Raw genomic sequence first — 12,765 nt, 5'->3', positions numbered from 1 at the left:
AGCCTTCTCCTTTGGTGATCGACACATCCCGACACATCCCTCCCCCAGATAACGGCTGCGCAGAGCTTAGAGTAGTTAGGCAGCCCTGTCAGACACAGAGTGTGTAGATTTATTTAATCTGTTCTTCAAACACACACAAAGTCTGCAGCATATGGCCGGGAGATCAATACATCACGGCAGGGGGGGGGGGAATTAACTTAGCCAAAACAGCCCCAAACCAGCAGCCGGACGCAGTGACGATCCCTGACCTCAGTCGCCCTTCTGTAACACCCCCGAATGCTCAGAAAGGGACAGGACAGCTTTGTGGCTTGTGGAAGGACATTAAAGAGCCCATTTGCCAACTATTTAAAACTCCCATTCCTTCCTTATTAATGCCTGGCAATTTCATTACAGAATTAGCGTGAGTCATTTCTGGGGCTCAGTTACTCGTAATCCCGTAATTACGCAGCGCCGTTCTGAGCCCGAATCGAACACGGCTTGAAAGAGCTTCATCTGAGGCACTGTCAGCCGTGCAGTGGGGAAAAATAATAATAATCGAGTTTCCTCCAGCCCTGAGGGAAATCTCCAGTGGGGGGGGGGGGGGGGGCATCTGGGAGTTGGCTATGATGGGACTGGTCTGGGTTTCACTACACCAGAGGCTGTTGCAGATGCCATTGTGTGCCTCTTCCTGTGTGACCAGCTGAAGTGTGATCCATGCAAAATGAGCCTCCAATCCACTGGGCGGCGCCACCAACTACCGGCGATGCAAGCCGCAGTCAGGCTGGCTTACCTTGACTTTCACCAACCGCTTGGCCGTCTTGATCTTGGCTTCGCAGAAGGCGCCGCGGTACTTGGCGCTGACATCAGTGCCGACGGTCAAATAAGGCGGCTCCTCTATAGTCTGAAACGGAAGGGGGAGGGGAGTAAATAAAAGGCGGGGGGGGGGGGGGTGTATGGTAAGACATCACCACACACAGAGACAGCCTACGGTCAAATACCTGCACCAGAATCAGCAAAACATGCAGCCACATTAATTAGTATGTGTACAATTAAGAGGTCCTCGCTCATCAGAGCAGGAAATAAGGAAGCGTCTCAGTGCTTCCAGGAAGTTGTGAGGAATCCTGTTTCCTCAAACGAAGGCAGTGCAGTACAGAGAGCCCAGCGGAGAGATTATTCATCACTTAGGCGCTACCGTGGCTAAACACGCCCACTCCCCCGTCTCCATTAGCCCTCCTGCCCATGGGATGCTGCAGACGGCTGTTTTTGCTGGACGGTAAAAGGCGTAGAAGACAAACACCAGAATGAGTGCCTCTGTGTCCCCTTCACTGACCTCACTGACAACGTCAGTCAAACGCTAAGCGCAAACTCAAGGTTGACATCTCCGTGGGGCTAAATATTCTCACAAACACCCCCCCTCCCTCGCCATCTCCCCCCACCACAGCGATTCCTCAAAAACAAACACCCGCTGGTGTGATCCCACAAAAACAAGTCTTAAAAAACACTTAGAAAAGTTGTGACGAGGCCAAATCATCGGTGGTGAGAATCAACGGCACCTCCCACAAATACGGAAGTGAAACACTGTACGTGTGTGAGTCAAAGAGAGCGAAAATGCCTTTTAAAATGAAACAGAATTAAATATGGAGGAGGGATGACACACAGAGGGGGAAAACCCTCTTTCCTTGTCCCAGTTTGAACTCTGGACTTCACTCTTACATTTCTCTGTCTCTTGTGTCCGGTGCCTCTGTTTAAGCAGACGAGTCCATCCAGATGTAACTGAGCTGATCAGACGGACATATAAATCCCAGTGCAGGGCGGCTTTCAGCACCGACACCGCCGACAGCTGCCATGTGCTCGCGTGTTTACAAATCCGCACATACTGTGTTGTATAATTGCTGGTCCCTGGGGGTATTATTGGTGGGGTGGGTCAGGGAGACAGACAGCATGGTTCTCTGATTCCCTGCAGCATTAACTATGAGCCATTTTCAGTCCTAGAGAGTTCAGTCATTTTAATGGGAGTTTCAACCAAACAACAGGCCTGAGCATTGATCCTGAACACTGCTGAAACACAGCGGTCCTTTTCAATAGGGTTTAATTCCGGTATCAGTTCTGATTAGAAGTTTAATCGTCACATTACACTTTAACATATGATTTTATCAGACAGTCCGTGAAGCAAGGGCCGTGCTCAGGGCTCCAATGGTAAAATCACTCTGCTGACTCCAGGATTCGAACCCGTGACCTTCCGATCATACGCACAGCACCCTAACTCACTGAACCACACACCGCCCAATTATATATCCCACACGCAGCTACTTTGGTTAATTGTGTGCCGGGCATACAAACCACAAAGCGGGACAGTATCTGGATCACTGGTGCCCGCCTGTGTATATATGCTCATGAATATATTAACTTCGGGGGGGGGGGGGGTCAAACCCTCATTTTAACACTCGGTATGTGTACAGTCATCCCCTAAGGGTAAACAAAGTCCAAACCGCGAATGAACGCCTATCACCTGTTTACTGAAGGCAATTAGAAGCAGGGGGCTATAGGGGCAGTTTGCCATCCCAAAACGCGGAATTAAGTGTCCCTCCGGCGACAGGCCCTTTGGTTCACTTTCAAAGAGCAGACAATGTGCGACTGCGTTATATTTAGACCAAGATGTCTGGAGTACGAGATGGCTATCTTCCGTTTCATGTCTGTACTTGATCTGTCGTAAACACAAAAACAGCATCCATCCATCCATGTCGGGCGCTTATCTTGGTCAGGACCACAAGGGGGCCAGGTGCACATCCCAGGCAGCTCAGGGCAGACGCTGAGACACACTTTATTAGATACACCTGCTCCTTAATGCAAACAGCTTGCTTCTCCAAACAGCCAATCGTGTGGCTGCACCTGAGCACATGCCGCCCACTGACAGTCAGGAGGTTCACTTACACTGTGGCCAAGTTGCACGACTTCAGTGACTTTACACTCAGCCTTGACTGTCGATGTCAAACTAGGCATCTCAGAAACAGCCCCAGTGCAGCGATTGTTATGAACTGGGGTCCGGAGTTTAGAGGATAGCGCAGTAAATGAAGAACGCGAAGCCACTCGTTGCTCTGTTGCTGAACATTCTCTGGTAATGATGGGACAGGGGAGAATGGCCACAAGTGCAAAAACAGCAGCTCGCTACAACACTAAAGTACAAGATGTCTCTCCAACCAATGAAGTGGCTCTGGAGACAAAAGGGGGATCCTACCCGGTATTATGTAGGGGGTACCTGGTAAAGTGGCCAATGGGTGTGGATCACTTGGAATGGAGAGCGAAAAACAGCCAATAAGAGCTCAGCTTTGGTGGGACGTCGCTGGATACTACTGGACAGGCATCCTAAGTGACCACCTGATGAAGGCTTTCAAGAAGGCAGAGGAGGCTACTCAGAATCATTGAAAATATAAGACAAGTTCTGATTGGCTTAACACTTCAAAATGTCATACATCTCATTTCGTAGCTGATGCTCACAGTATTAGTGGGAGTCCAAACTCGACTAGTATTGTGTTTATATTACGTATCCCAGATGTCTGGGGCGGCCCAGGATGGGATGCCTGTGGCCACAGCCAACCTCAGGCTGAAACAAACAGATCCCTAACAAATGAGATTTCTTCATACTCAAATCAGTTTGGATACTTAGAATCAATAATTCCTGGGAGGCTGTGTGGTTATTACATGCACCCGTACTGCACTGGTGCATCATGGGGAAAAAGTGCTTTCTAAGTGACAAAAAATGCACTCAAACACTGTCAAGCCTGGGATCTTTTGTGTTTCATATGCCAAGAGCCACTGACTGTTTTATGAGGGAACGGTTACCTGGCAGTAAAGGGGCCCCAGACGGCAGATGCAGAGCCCCAAACAGGCAGGGCGGAGCACTCAGAAAAACAAAGGTGACACCCTGTCCACCTGGGTTCCCCCGTTATTAAACTCGGCAAGTGGTGGGGTGGGGTGTCCCCATGATATGTTTCTTCAAACAGCAAAATTTTTGGCAAGATTTTAAAATACCGTGACTGCGTTACCATCAAACGACCCAAGCCACCGGACCTGGGGGCCAGAGAGAACGACAACCTCAGCCTAAGCTGTGGGACTGCAACAGAGAACGAGCCAGGGTGGGGGTGGGTGCAATTGTACCAACTAAAAAGACAGGCAGCTATAACAGTCCCTCAACCCCCCCCCCCCCATACTCTGCAGTCTCGGTCTGTCTCTCTCTCTCTCGGTCTCTCTCTCTCTCTCTAATAGTAACTCCTGAAGTGTAGGTCTCAGATTACACCACCCCAACTGTTTACAACGTGAAGAGCAGCAGCCTGGGGGGGGGGGGGGGGGCACAGAGGCGACCCGGAAGCCTGAACTGTGGTGCTGACCTGAATCAGTACTTTATTTTTAAATGTTAAAAATGTTCAAACTAATAAAATCCAAAGGCAAGATAAATATTTGTAAATTCTAGATGGGACAAAACACCATATATATTGACTGTAAACTTTGCAAGGTGATAAACTCAATATTTGGTGACTTTCAGAGGGGGGGGATTATTTCTTTAACTTTCCTAGAGAGTATAACCCTGTATGAGCATGAAGCCGTTTCCTGTCTTTTCTGACAGATCTTCTCGAGCTCCATGATGCTTTGGATCACATTCCCGCTGAGAAGCTCATCCCCCCACGAAACACCTGCTGATGCTTTATACCATCCAGTTTTCCCTCAATCTGGGGGGGGGGGGGATGTGTCATGTTAAGACCAAGCTGGGCTTGGCTGTTATTACAATAATAGGCTATATGGTATTTTGGGTATACCGCGGTATTCTGAAGTTATTGCGGGGGACCCCTCCCCCCTGCTTGGTAAATTGTATCATGAGTTCCTTGCGAACCCTGGCTCAATGTGATGCTCTGTCACTTCTATCCAGAGCTACAAACATTCTTCAGAAAAGGAGGTACAGAGAGGCCCAAGAGGTATGGGGGGTTAGGGGCCTGCTCAGGAGCCCAATGGTGACGTCAGTGTGACATCCCTGGGATTCACACCGACGCCCTTCATCCCATGATGTCCCACTCAGACAGAAGGCCACGCACACTTCCTCAGCGATCGGCCCCCGGGACCCCACGAGACACTTAACACCCGCTGTGCACTTTCGCTGACCCCTACGTCCCCGTGACTCTACCCTTGACTTGCTGTCGAGCCTTTTCGGCTGAGTCTTCGCTGGAAACGCGACATCAGCACATTCCATATTACTTTGAACAGGCAATAATAATAATAAACAATCAACCCTCCAGCAAACCAATGCAGACTAAACAGCAAAGGCTATTTCATCAATGAAACTTCCCGTCATTACTTTTCAGAAAGTGGTTAGAGCAGAGGGTTAAGTCAACATAACGATGCGTGATGTTATTGTGAGAAACTGACAATAAGTGAAAATATTAGCAAAAAACAACTTTTGGGGAGTAAAATAATACAATGCATGGCCTTTCTGGACTCCCGTAGAACACCAAGGTGGTTTGATCTTCATCTTTAAAGTGAGTTTAAAGAAAAAGGGAAAAAAAAAAACCTCAGTACAGCCCATCTTGCGCTACTGTGTTTTAGTTCCGAGTCATGGTTCACTTCCAAACCTCGGGAGCCGTCCTCACTGTTGCCTGCTGGATAAACATCCTCATTTGCTGCCTGAGCTAGTGGGGGGGGGGGCTGAATGGTCTTCTGAACCATGTGTGGCTTGCGCATTGATTTTTAATATCCCCCAAAGAAAGAGGAGAGACTGTAAAAAAAAAAAAACCCACTTAACAAAGCATCAGGCATCCCCTTGGACAGCTTTCTCATGTGCGATGATAAGCCTGAGGTCACCACTACTGTTTGCAGGGGCAACGCTATGATGAAAAGCCCCTCACCCACTTGTAGTTGGGTGACATCATCCCCACAAAAACTGCTCAAATGGCTGTGATGGGCCGTCGCTCAATATCGAACCCCGACACAGCGTCCCGTGGCTGGCTGGGAAAACAAAGCCTTGATACTTACAGTAAGTGGGTTTTACAACATACTGTCAATCACGGACCTTTTTTAACCCCTTGGGACCTAGGGATGCGACCAATGAGACGTGACTGAGCAAACACCGTGACCAATGAAAAATGACTGAACAGACGATATAACCAATGAAAAATGACTGAACAGATTATTGACAGCACACAATCAAAGCCCATGTTTCTAGCATTTACACACTACTACGCTATTTGGTTTATTTCCCTTTTTAGAGTAGTGATATTGATATTATTATACCAGAAAGACGTTAGGTTCTTCATAGTATTAAAGGCGGCGATGGAAGTTAAACCAACAAACTCAGGGTCATGACAGATAAACAGCAGGGAAGCCGCCATGAAAAGCTGTGCCAACTTCAGGTTGTTTTCTACATGCTGCGGGTTTAAGAAAACTTTTCAACAGTTTGTCTCCCCTACAGTATGAGCCCCCCTGCAATTCTTTGGTGTTTTTATTCTTTTATTTTTTAAACACTCTCAGAAAAAGATCCATTCAGCCTTGCTGGCAGCGACGGTCACATGCATTTTTCCAGAATGTTCAGCCGTGTGGCATGTAAGGGAAACGGCACTGGTCGAGCGAGGGAAATCGATCGTTCTCCTCTCGTGAGAAACCATGAGCACCAGCGATCCAGCACCAGCATGGGCTGAAGCTTTTCCTCTGGGCCAGACTCACCAACGCCGGGCTGTGAAACTTTTTCCAGATACGCTGCTGCCTGATTATAGACACATGGGTGATGGGGGGGCATATGGGGGTTCCTGGGTGGAGATTTCACTGCTGCCTGTAGCTCAGTTCAAATGTTCAGATCCGTATGCAAATGCTTCCCAAGCCAATAAGGGCACCAATCAAACAGGAAGTGGCATGTTTCTATCAATCCAAACAGGAAGTGGCATGTTTCTATCAATCAGGAAACAGCGGCTAGCTTGGAAACATATGGAAGGTCTCTTGCCAAGCCTTAATTGTAGTAACCATATCTTGTGAAATACTTCCTCATTTGGTGACGAGGCTGTTGCTTTACTCGAGTAGGAGAGTAACGATGGACTCAGAGACAAATGAAAGATGCTGGGCAGGCGGACAGAGAGCCTCCAGGCCGTGAACACTGCTCCCCACCAGCGCAGGTGACGCCTGGGGGGTATGGGCTCCCCGTCTTAAAATTTTCATCAAAAAAGTGACAGACTCAACACAAGCAACCACTTCTGGTACCTTCTGCGGTGCTGTTTTCAAAGGGGGGGGGGGGGCAGAGTCACACAGTCACAGAGAGGGGAGAAAGAGAGAGAGCAAAAGAATAAGAGAAGGTAGAGAGAGAGAGAGAGAGAGAGAGAGAGAGAGAGAGAGAGAGAGAGAGAGAGAGAGAGAGAGAGAGAAATCAGTGAGAAAGGGACCAAAAGAGGACCGGTCTTCAGTGACGCTGTCGGGCACCGCAGAGGACCCACAGGGTCCCGGGAACAGTGTGACACCTCCGTGCCGAAGGAGCAAAGGGTCGAGCACAAGCGGGCTGCCCAATCTGTCCTCCCAGGCAGGGGGGTCACTAAATTTCTATGTCTTATGTCTCTCTCTCCCTTTCATATATAAATATATTTTTTGCACTAAGAACACAAAGAATCACCTCAGGGTATGACCCCACACATCATATCTCTGAAATTGACAAAAAAAGATATTTTGACACAAAACAGCACAGATGGTAGCCAAAGACTTGCAAACTGAAAGGCAAATTGTGTATAAGACCACATTTACAAAAACAAAAAAACCAAAAAAACAAAATGAGGGGCTATAAGAGAGCCAGAGTGACTGATGGTGGTATTCCCTGAATGTGGAGTGAAAATGCAATCGCTCCCTCAGCACGTGCAGCATTTCCAGGGCATTTAAGACAGTAGGATGGGGACGCGGAGACGGGGGGACGCGGGGACGCAGAGACGGGGGGGGACGCAGAGACGGGGGGGGACGCAGAGACGGGGGGACGCGAGAGCGAATCGGCCACTCCATGCTCACAGTATAATCCGGCCCTGAATCGGACCTTTGTGCTGTCCTGCGCTACTTCAGCCTTTCTGAGCAGCGAAAGCCGCCGCCCGGGGCTCCACCGGCCAACAGCACTCAGGAGAGCTACAAGGCGGCACGGAGGGGGGGGGGGGCAACGCCTTTCATTAGCCGGGAGTGACTGGGGTGCCACGACAGAAGAACGCAGGAGAGGTATACAATCTGAGGGGCGAAGGCTAACCAGTGAGACCACTGTGGAGTAGCGCCCCCACCAGTGAGCGGGGGGAAATACAAATAAAAATAATAAAAACAAGATTTAACCACCAGATATAGTTGCAATCTGACACCAGCACAAATAACAAATCACAGAACCCAGCAATAACACACAGGGGCTGTCGATTTCACATAAACTGGATCTCAAAGCAACACCCAACTCCTGATTTAAGCAGTGACTGAATCTGAAGGTGAAGCTCAGCCAGTTACATCCTAAGACTATGACAGATTTCACCACCCCTGCTCTACAAGCTACTTGCAGGAAAAAACAGAACCAGCACACAGCTTTCAAGTGTCAGTGATCTTTTAAAGTCTTGAAAATTTTCCCTAAATAACTTATTTTAAAAAGAACTGCAGCGATACCAGTGCCTACATACACAGCAATCTGCTTACCTCTTCGAAACCCACAGCCCCAGCGCCGAACGGGGGACACAGAGCCCCGGCGCCCCACGGGGGACACAGAGCCCCAGCGCCCCACGGGGGACACAGAGCACTGCATGAGCTGGTCATTATTGGCGGAATCAGCGGTAACGGCAGAGTGATGCTGCTGGTTTTAGCTAAAACCACCTGTTCCTTTGTGGAGATTCTCAAAGCCATGCTGAGTTTGCAAGACCCTAAAACCCCACCCTCACCCCTCCCCCCCAAAAAACAAAGCCCCTTGGTATCGGCTGTGTACTCTACACAGATCTACAGATTCTCCAGAAACACAGAGCTTACCAAACTCTCTTCAAAGAACTGCAAAACTTCAGCAAGCGACATTAAAACTTACATGGAGTCAACGGAAAGCATAACCTGAGCCCAGCTAAAAAATGATATATGATAGATATCTACAGGCAACAGCAAATCACAAATAAAAAAGTCTGTCAACCTCCCCTTTCCTGTCCTCTTTCTTGCTAGTCCAACAGCCAATAGGACAAATCCTTCAGGTAATACCCCAGTAGTAGGTTACCATGGAAACAGAAGCTCTCTGCAACATTCCAGACAGAAAGTAGCAAATAAGAATCTCTAACTTTACTCTGTAGGGAGGCAGAGCAGCATGAAGACCTTTGCAGGAACAGGCCATGCAAGCCTTTAAAATGTTCCTTTTTATGACATAATTTATTAAAACAAATAAAACTCCTGAATCCATTAGTGCAAAGACATCAACATAAACCCTGACCAGTTCGCCCAAAATTAAATGGTATACAGAAAAATAAAATACGAGAAACTGCAACTTACATCTTTATGATATTCAGGCATTGCAATGAATTCATGGGATTCATTGCAACGCAGACTTAAATGGAAAACAGGCTGAGTGTGACTTCAGGCCAAAACAATTTTGTTTATTGTTCTTATAAATTACCATTTATTGTTGTTTAATTATGGTATCCTGTTATATACAGTTGGGCATCTAAATGAACGTTTTAATGGAGCAACTTTGATGCAAAAAAAAACCTTAATACTTCTAGACCACAGACATTAGTTGTGTAGTAGTTTAAAAGGTTGCAAACCGTAAAAAAACGCTTCATGGATAAAATATGCCACAGAAAATATTCTCCACATCCCTTCGACGGTGAAATCCCATCAGCTCACGGAAGCGCGTACAGCTCGGTTTAGGGTTCGGGTCGGTACCTTCATATCCGGCCAGGTTTCCTAGTCCCGCTGCAGGAGACGAAGCTGTACAGAAAATAGAGAAAACGGTGTTAGGAAATTAACGTGGACAAGAACTGTCTTGATTTAGCATGGCTAACGGTATAAGTCGTGCATGTCTGGTTTGTTTAGGAACCACGGAGGACAATGAATCACGGTTTTGCTTTTAACTACTAACGGGCCATTATGTCAAAAGAAACTGAATTATTCACAAAGAAACGCCATACGTACGGTAACACGTTTTGCTGAAAACAATTGCCATGCGAAATTTAATTGTGTCATCGTTCAAAAACTATTCAACTGGGCAACATCATATTAGACAGCAGAGAAGGCGCAAGGATTTCAGATCTAATCGCCTTAAGTAGTTGGTTGCAAAACATTATCTGAACCGTATCTCTACGCTTTGCCCCTGTTTTGAGTCCGATTATTCAACCGGGGAAATTTCTCTATTCGTAAACAATGCATGAGATAGCACAAACAGACAGCATGTAAATACGATGCCGAATCCGACGTTATATCCACCCCCCCCTCCCTCCCTCCGATCCGCGACACTCATGTGCCACAAACATGACAACCAAGCAATCGGACTTGTCGCACATTAACCGTCGCTTGTTCCGTGTCCCCAGGAAGCCCAGATTGTGCCTACAGGGCAAAAAAATACACGTTTAATGCAACCGATCGGTGGAGCTGCGGATTTAAAAAAGCGGCTCTATGTTCGCAAGCAACTACCGCCGGGAGGACGGGCTCGGGGAGGGCGCTCCGACCGAAACAATTTAAAGTGGAAAGAACACGGGCAAAAGGGGCGTCCTCGCTGACGTATTGAGTTAAATAGTGAAATATTTACGATAATAATAAATCAAGGACAGCGAAAGAAAAATCCGTGAAGCCAAACTATTTAGGAACAGGTCAGCGCGATACGCACGCCCGATATCTACTGCTGCGCTACAGTGAAGTGAATGACGCCATTTCTGTACTACATGCACACACACCGGAGAAACAGATCAACACTCCGGCAGCACGGCACTGGCAGACGGAAAATAACGAGTACACGGACAGCCACAGCCCCAGATCAGCCCCAGACGCACGGCCAGAAGCGACCCCCAAGTCTCCAGGCAAGTCGGCGATGCGATCGAGGGGAAATGTGCGCTGACATTTTACACGGATCGCTTTGCACCACGGCGGGGTTACAGCAGAGAAAACGGGACTTTTCCCCCGCGGATTCTCTCCGTGAAATCAACTTATCTGATAAGAGGTGTCAGCCCGTTCGTAACTGCAAAGATGTCGTTTAGAAATCTGTCGATGGCAAATTGCCGAGTGCACCGAGTTGTCACTATAACCATGAAGGGGAGGAGGAGGAGGGGGGGGGGAACTGACAAACCCGCTCTGAACAAGGTCAAACTGAACAAAGTAACACTACGGACCTACAACCATCACAAACAAAAACGCGATCAATTCGCAAAACCGATTAGCTTGTTCAGCGCAGAAGGAAAAAACAGCAGCGCATCATCCGGCGGAGTGCGGCTCGTTGGCACAATGTCACCCCACACTATTTAATCCAGGCGCTGCCTGTCGTACTTTGCCGGACTGGCTGGCACAGAAAATTAAAAGATTGAATTATACAGCCAGACAACAAGCAAGTGACGGGCCGACTGGCGGCTCTGGTCTAGTTATTGTTGCTGGTAGGTTGTTGAGACAGTGTAATATCAAGCTAACTGTCCACATTTCTCGCCACTCTACTGTTATGCCGACTACAGGAGGAAAAAAAGGACAACGGATCTTAAAGTGGACGACTTAAAAGCGAGATTCAAGCATTCAAGGAAGGACAGCGACGAAAAAAACCCATACAGCGCGATCGTGAGAGGATGGAGTGGGAAGAAACAAACAGCATAAGCGTAACACGCAAGGCAGCCACGAAACCAATATGACCATTTGCGGCTAGTCACACGCAAAAACCATAAAATATTAAAGAGCCCGGCTACAGGTCCGATCGGCGAAAAACACGTCCGGCAGGGTCCGTCTGCGGCCGCCGCGCTCGATCGCAAGCCCGTTTTCAATCACGATGTGGCTCACTTTAGCATTATATAAGCCTGCCCGAAGACTTTTCTCCCCCAACATCGGGCTGCCAACAACCACCCCTAGAAAGCGTTTGGTACCACGGACACCAAACTGCTTATGTGGGTTATTTCCTGAATTCCACCACATCTGCTGATGATGGAAATCAGGGAGAATAGGGGGAGAATAAATAAAAGTGAAACGGCATGGGGGGTAAAATAGAAATGGGAGCACGGAGCTGGGAACCCAATAGTATGTTGATTCTCCCATTACGCTATTAGAAGACCGAACTCAGCACCTTTAATCATTTTCCCTGGCTATTTATCAAAGCGCTGACCTTTTAAAACACTTCTCTGTCTTTAAAATGACAAGCTGAATACCTACATAACTAATTCCGCAAATTTCTTACCTCTGAAAGTCAAGTTGCGGAATCCCTTTTTCCTCCAAGTTCGTAAAACAATTTAAATATCCATAAAACATTCGAAGTAGGATCGGCGTTTTTAAATGGTTTTGACTTTTTTTTTCGCAAGCTCCGGGTCGGTGTCAGGGTGCGAGACCAACACAACCACTCAACCTCTCGGACTCCCTTTCTCTCTGTGCTCCTATCTCCTTCTGAAACTGACTGACGGACACACAAAACCACCCAGTTCTCAATATGTTCATTCATTGGTCACCATATTTGTGTCACCGCCCTTTGCCTCAGACTATTGGCCGGCCTTAGAAAACAATTACGTTATTTTCCAACAAGTTCTGTAGAAACGTTACGTTAATGCAAGCTGGGAAATGTATTCCAACACACGGCAATATGCAGCGAGAACTCTGCTGCAA

At 47.7% G+C, this 12,765-nt stretch overlaps 1 protein-coding gene across 3 annotated transcripts in view; it reads right to left on the bottom strand.

Moving 5' to 3' along the window:
* arid4b (AT-rich interaction domain 4B) overlaps positions 1–12,564 on the bottom strand; it is a 32,211-nt gene extending 19,647 nt beyond the window's left edge. For 2 of the 3 annotated variants that reach the window (XM_072709483.1, XM_072709485.1), the window contains exons 1-3: positions 12,347–12,563; positions 9,868–9,912; positions 770–880 (exon numbers count right to left, since the gene is read on the bottom strand). In XM_072709483.1, coding sequence (XP_072565584.1) covers positions 770–880; positions 9,868–9,873 — 117 coding nt within the window. In that variant the 5' untranslated portion in view covers positions 9,874–9,912; positions 12,347–12,563. Of the gene's footprint in view, positions 1–769; positions 881–9,867; positions 9,913–12,346 lie in introns of all 3 variants that reach the window. The other variant, XM_072709484.1, reaches the window with a different exon arrangement.
* Between the last annotated feature and the right edge of the window lie 201 nt (positions 12,565–12,765).

The sequence above is a fragment of the Paramormyrops kingsleyae genome, chromosome 3 (genome assembly GCF_048594095.1).
Source record: "Paramormyrops kingsleyae isolate MSU_618 chromosome 3, PKINGS_0.4, whole genome shotgun sequence".
NCBI lineage: Eukaryota > Metazoa > Chordata > Actinopteri > Osteoglossiformes > Mormyridae > Paramormyrops > Paramormyrops kingsleyae.
The sequence above is the reverse complement of the archived record's forward strand: the minus strand, read 5'-3'. Positions and strand labels throughout refer to the sequence as shown.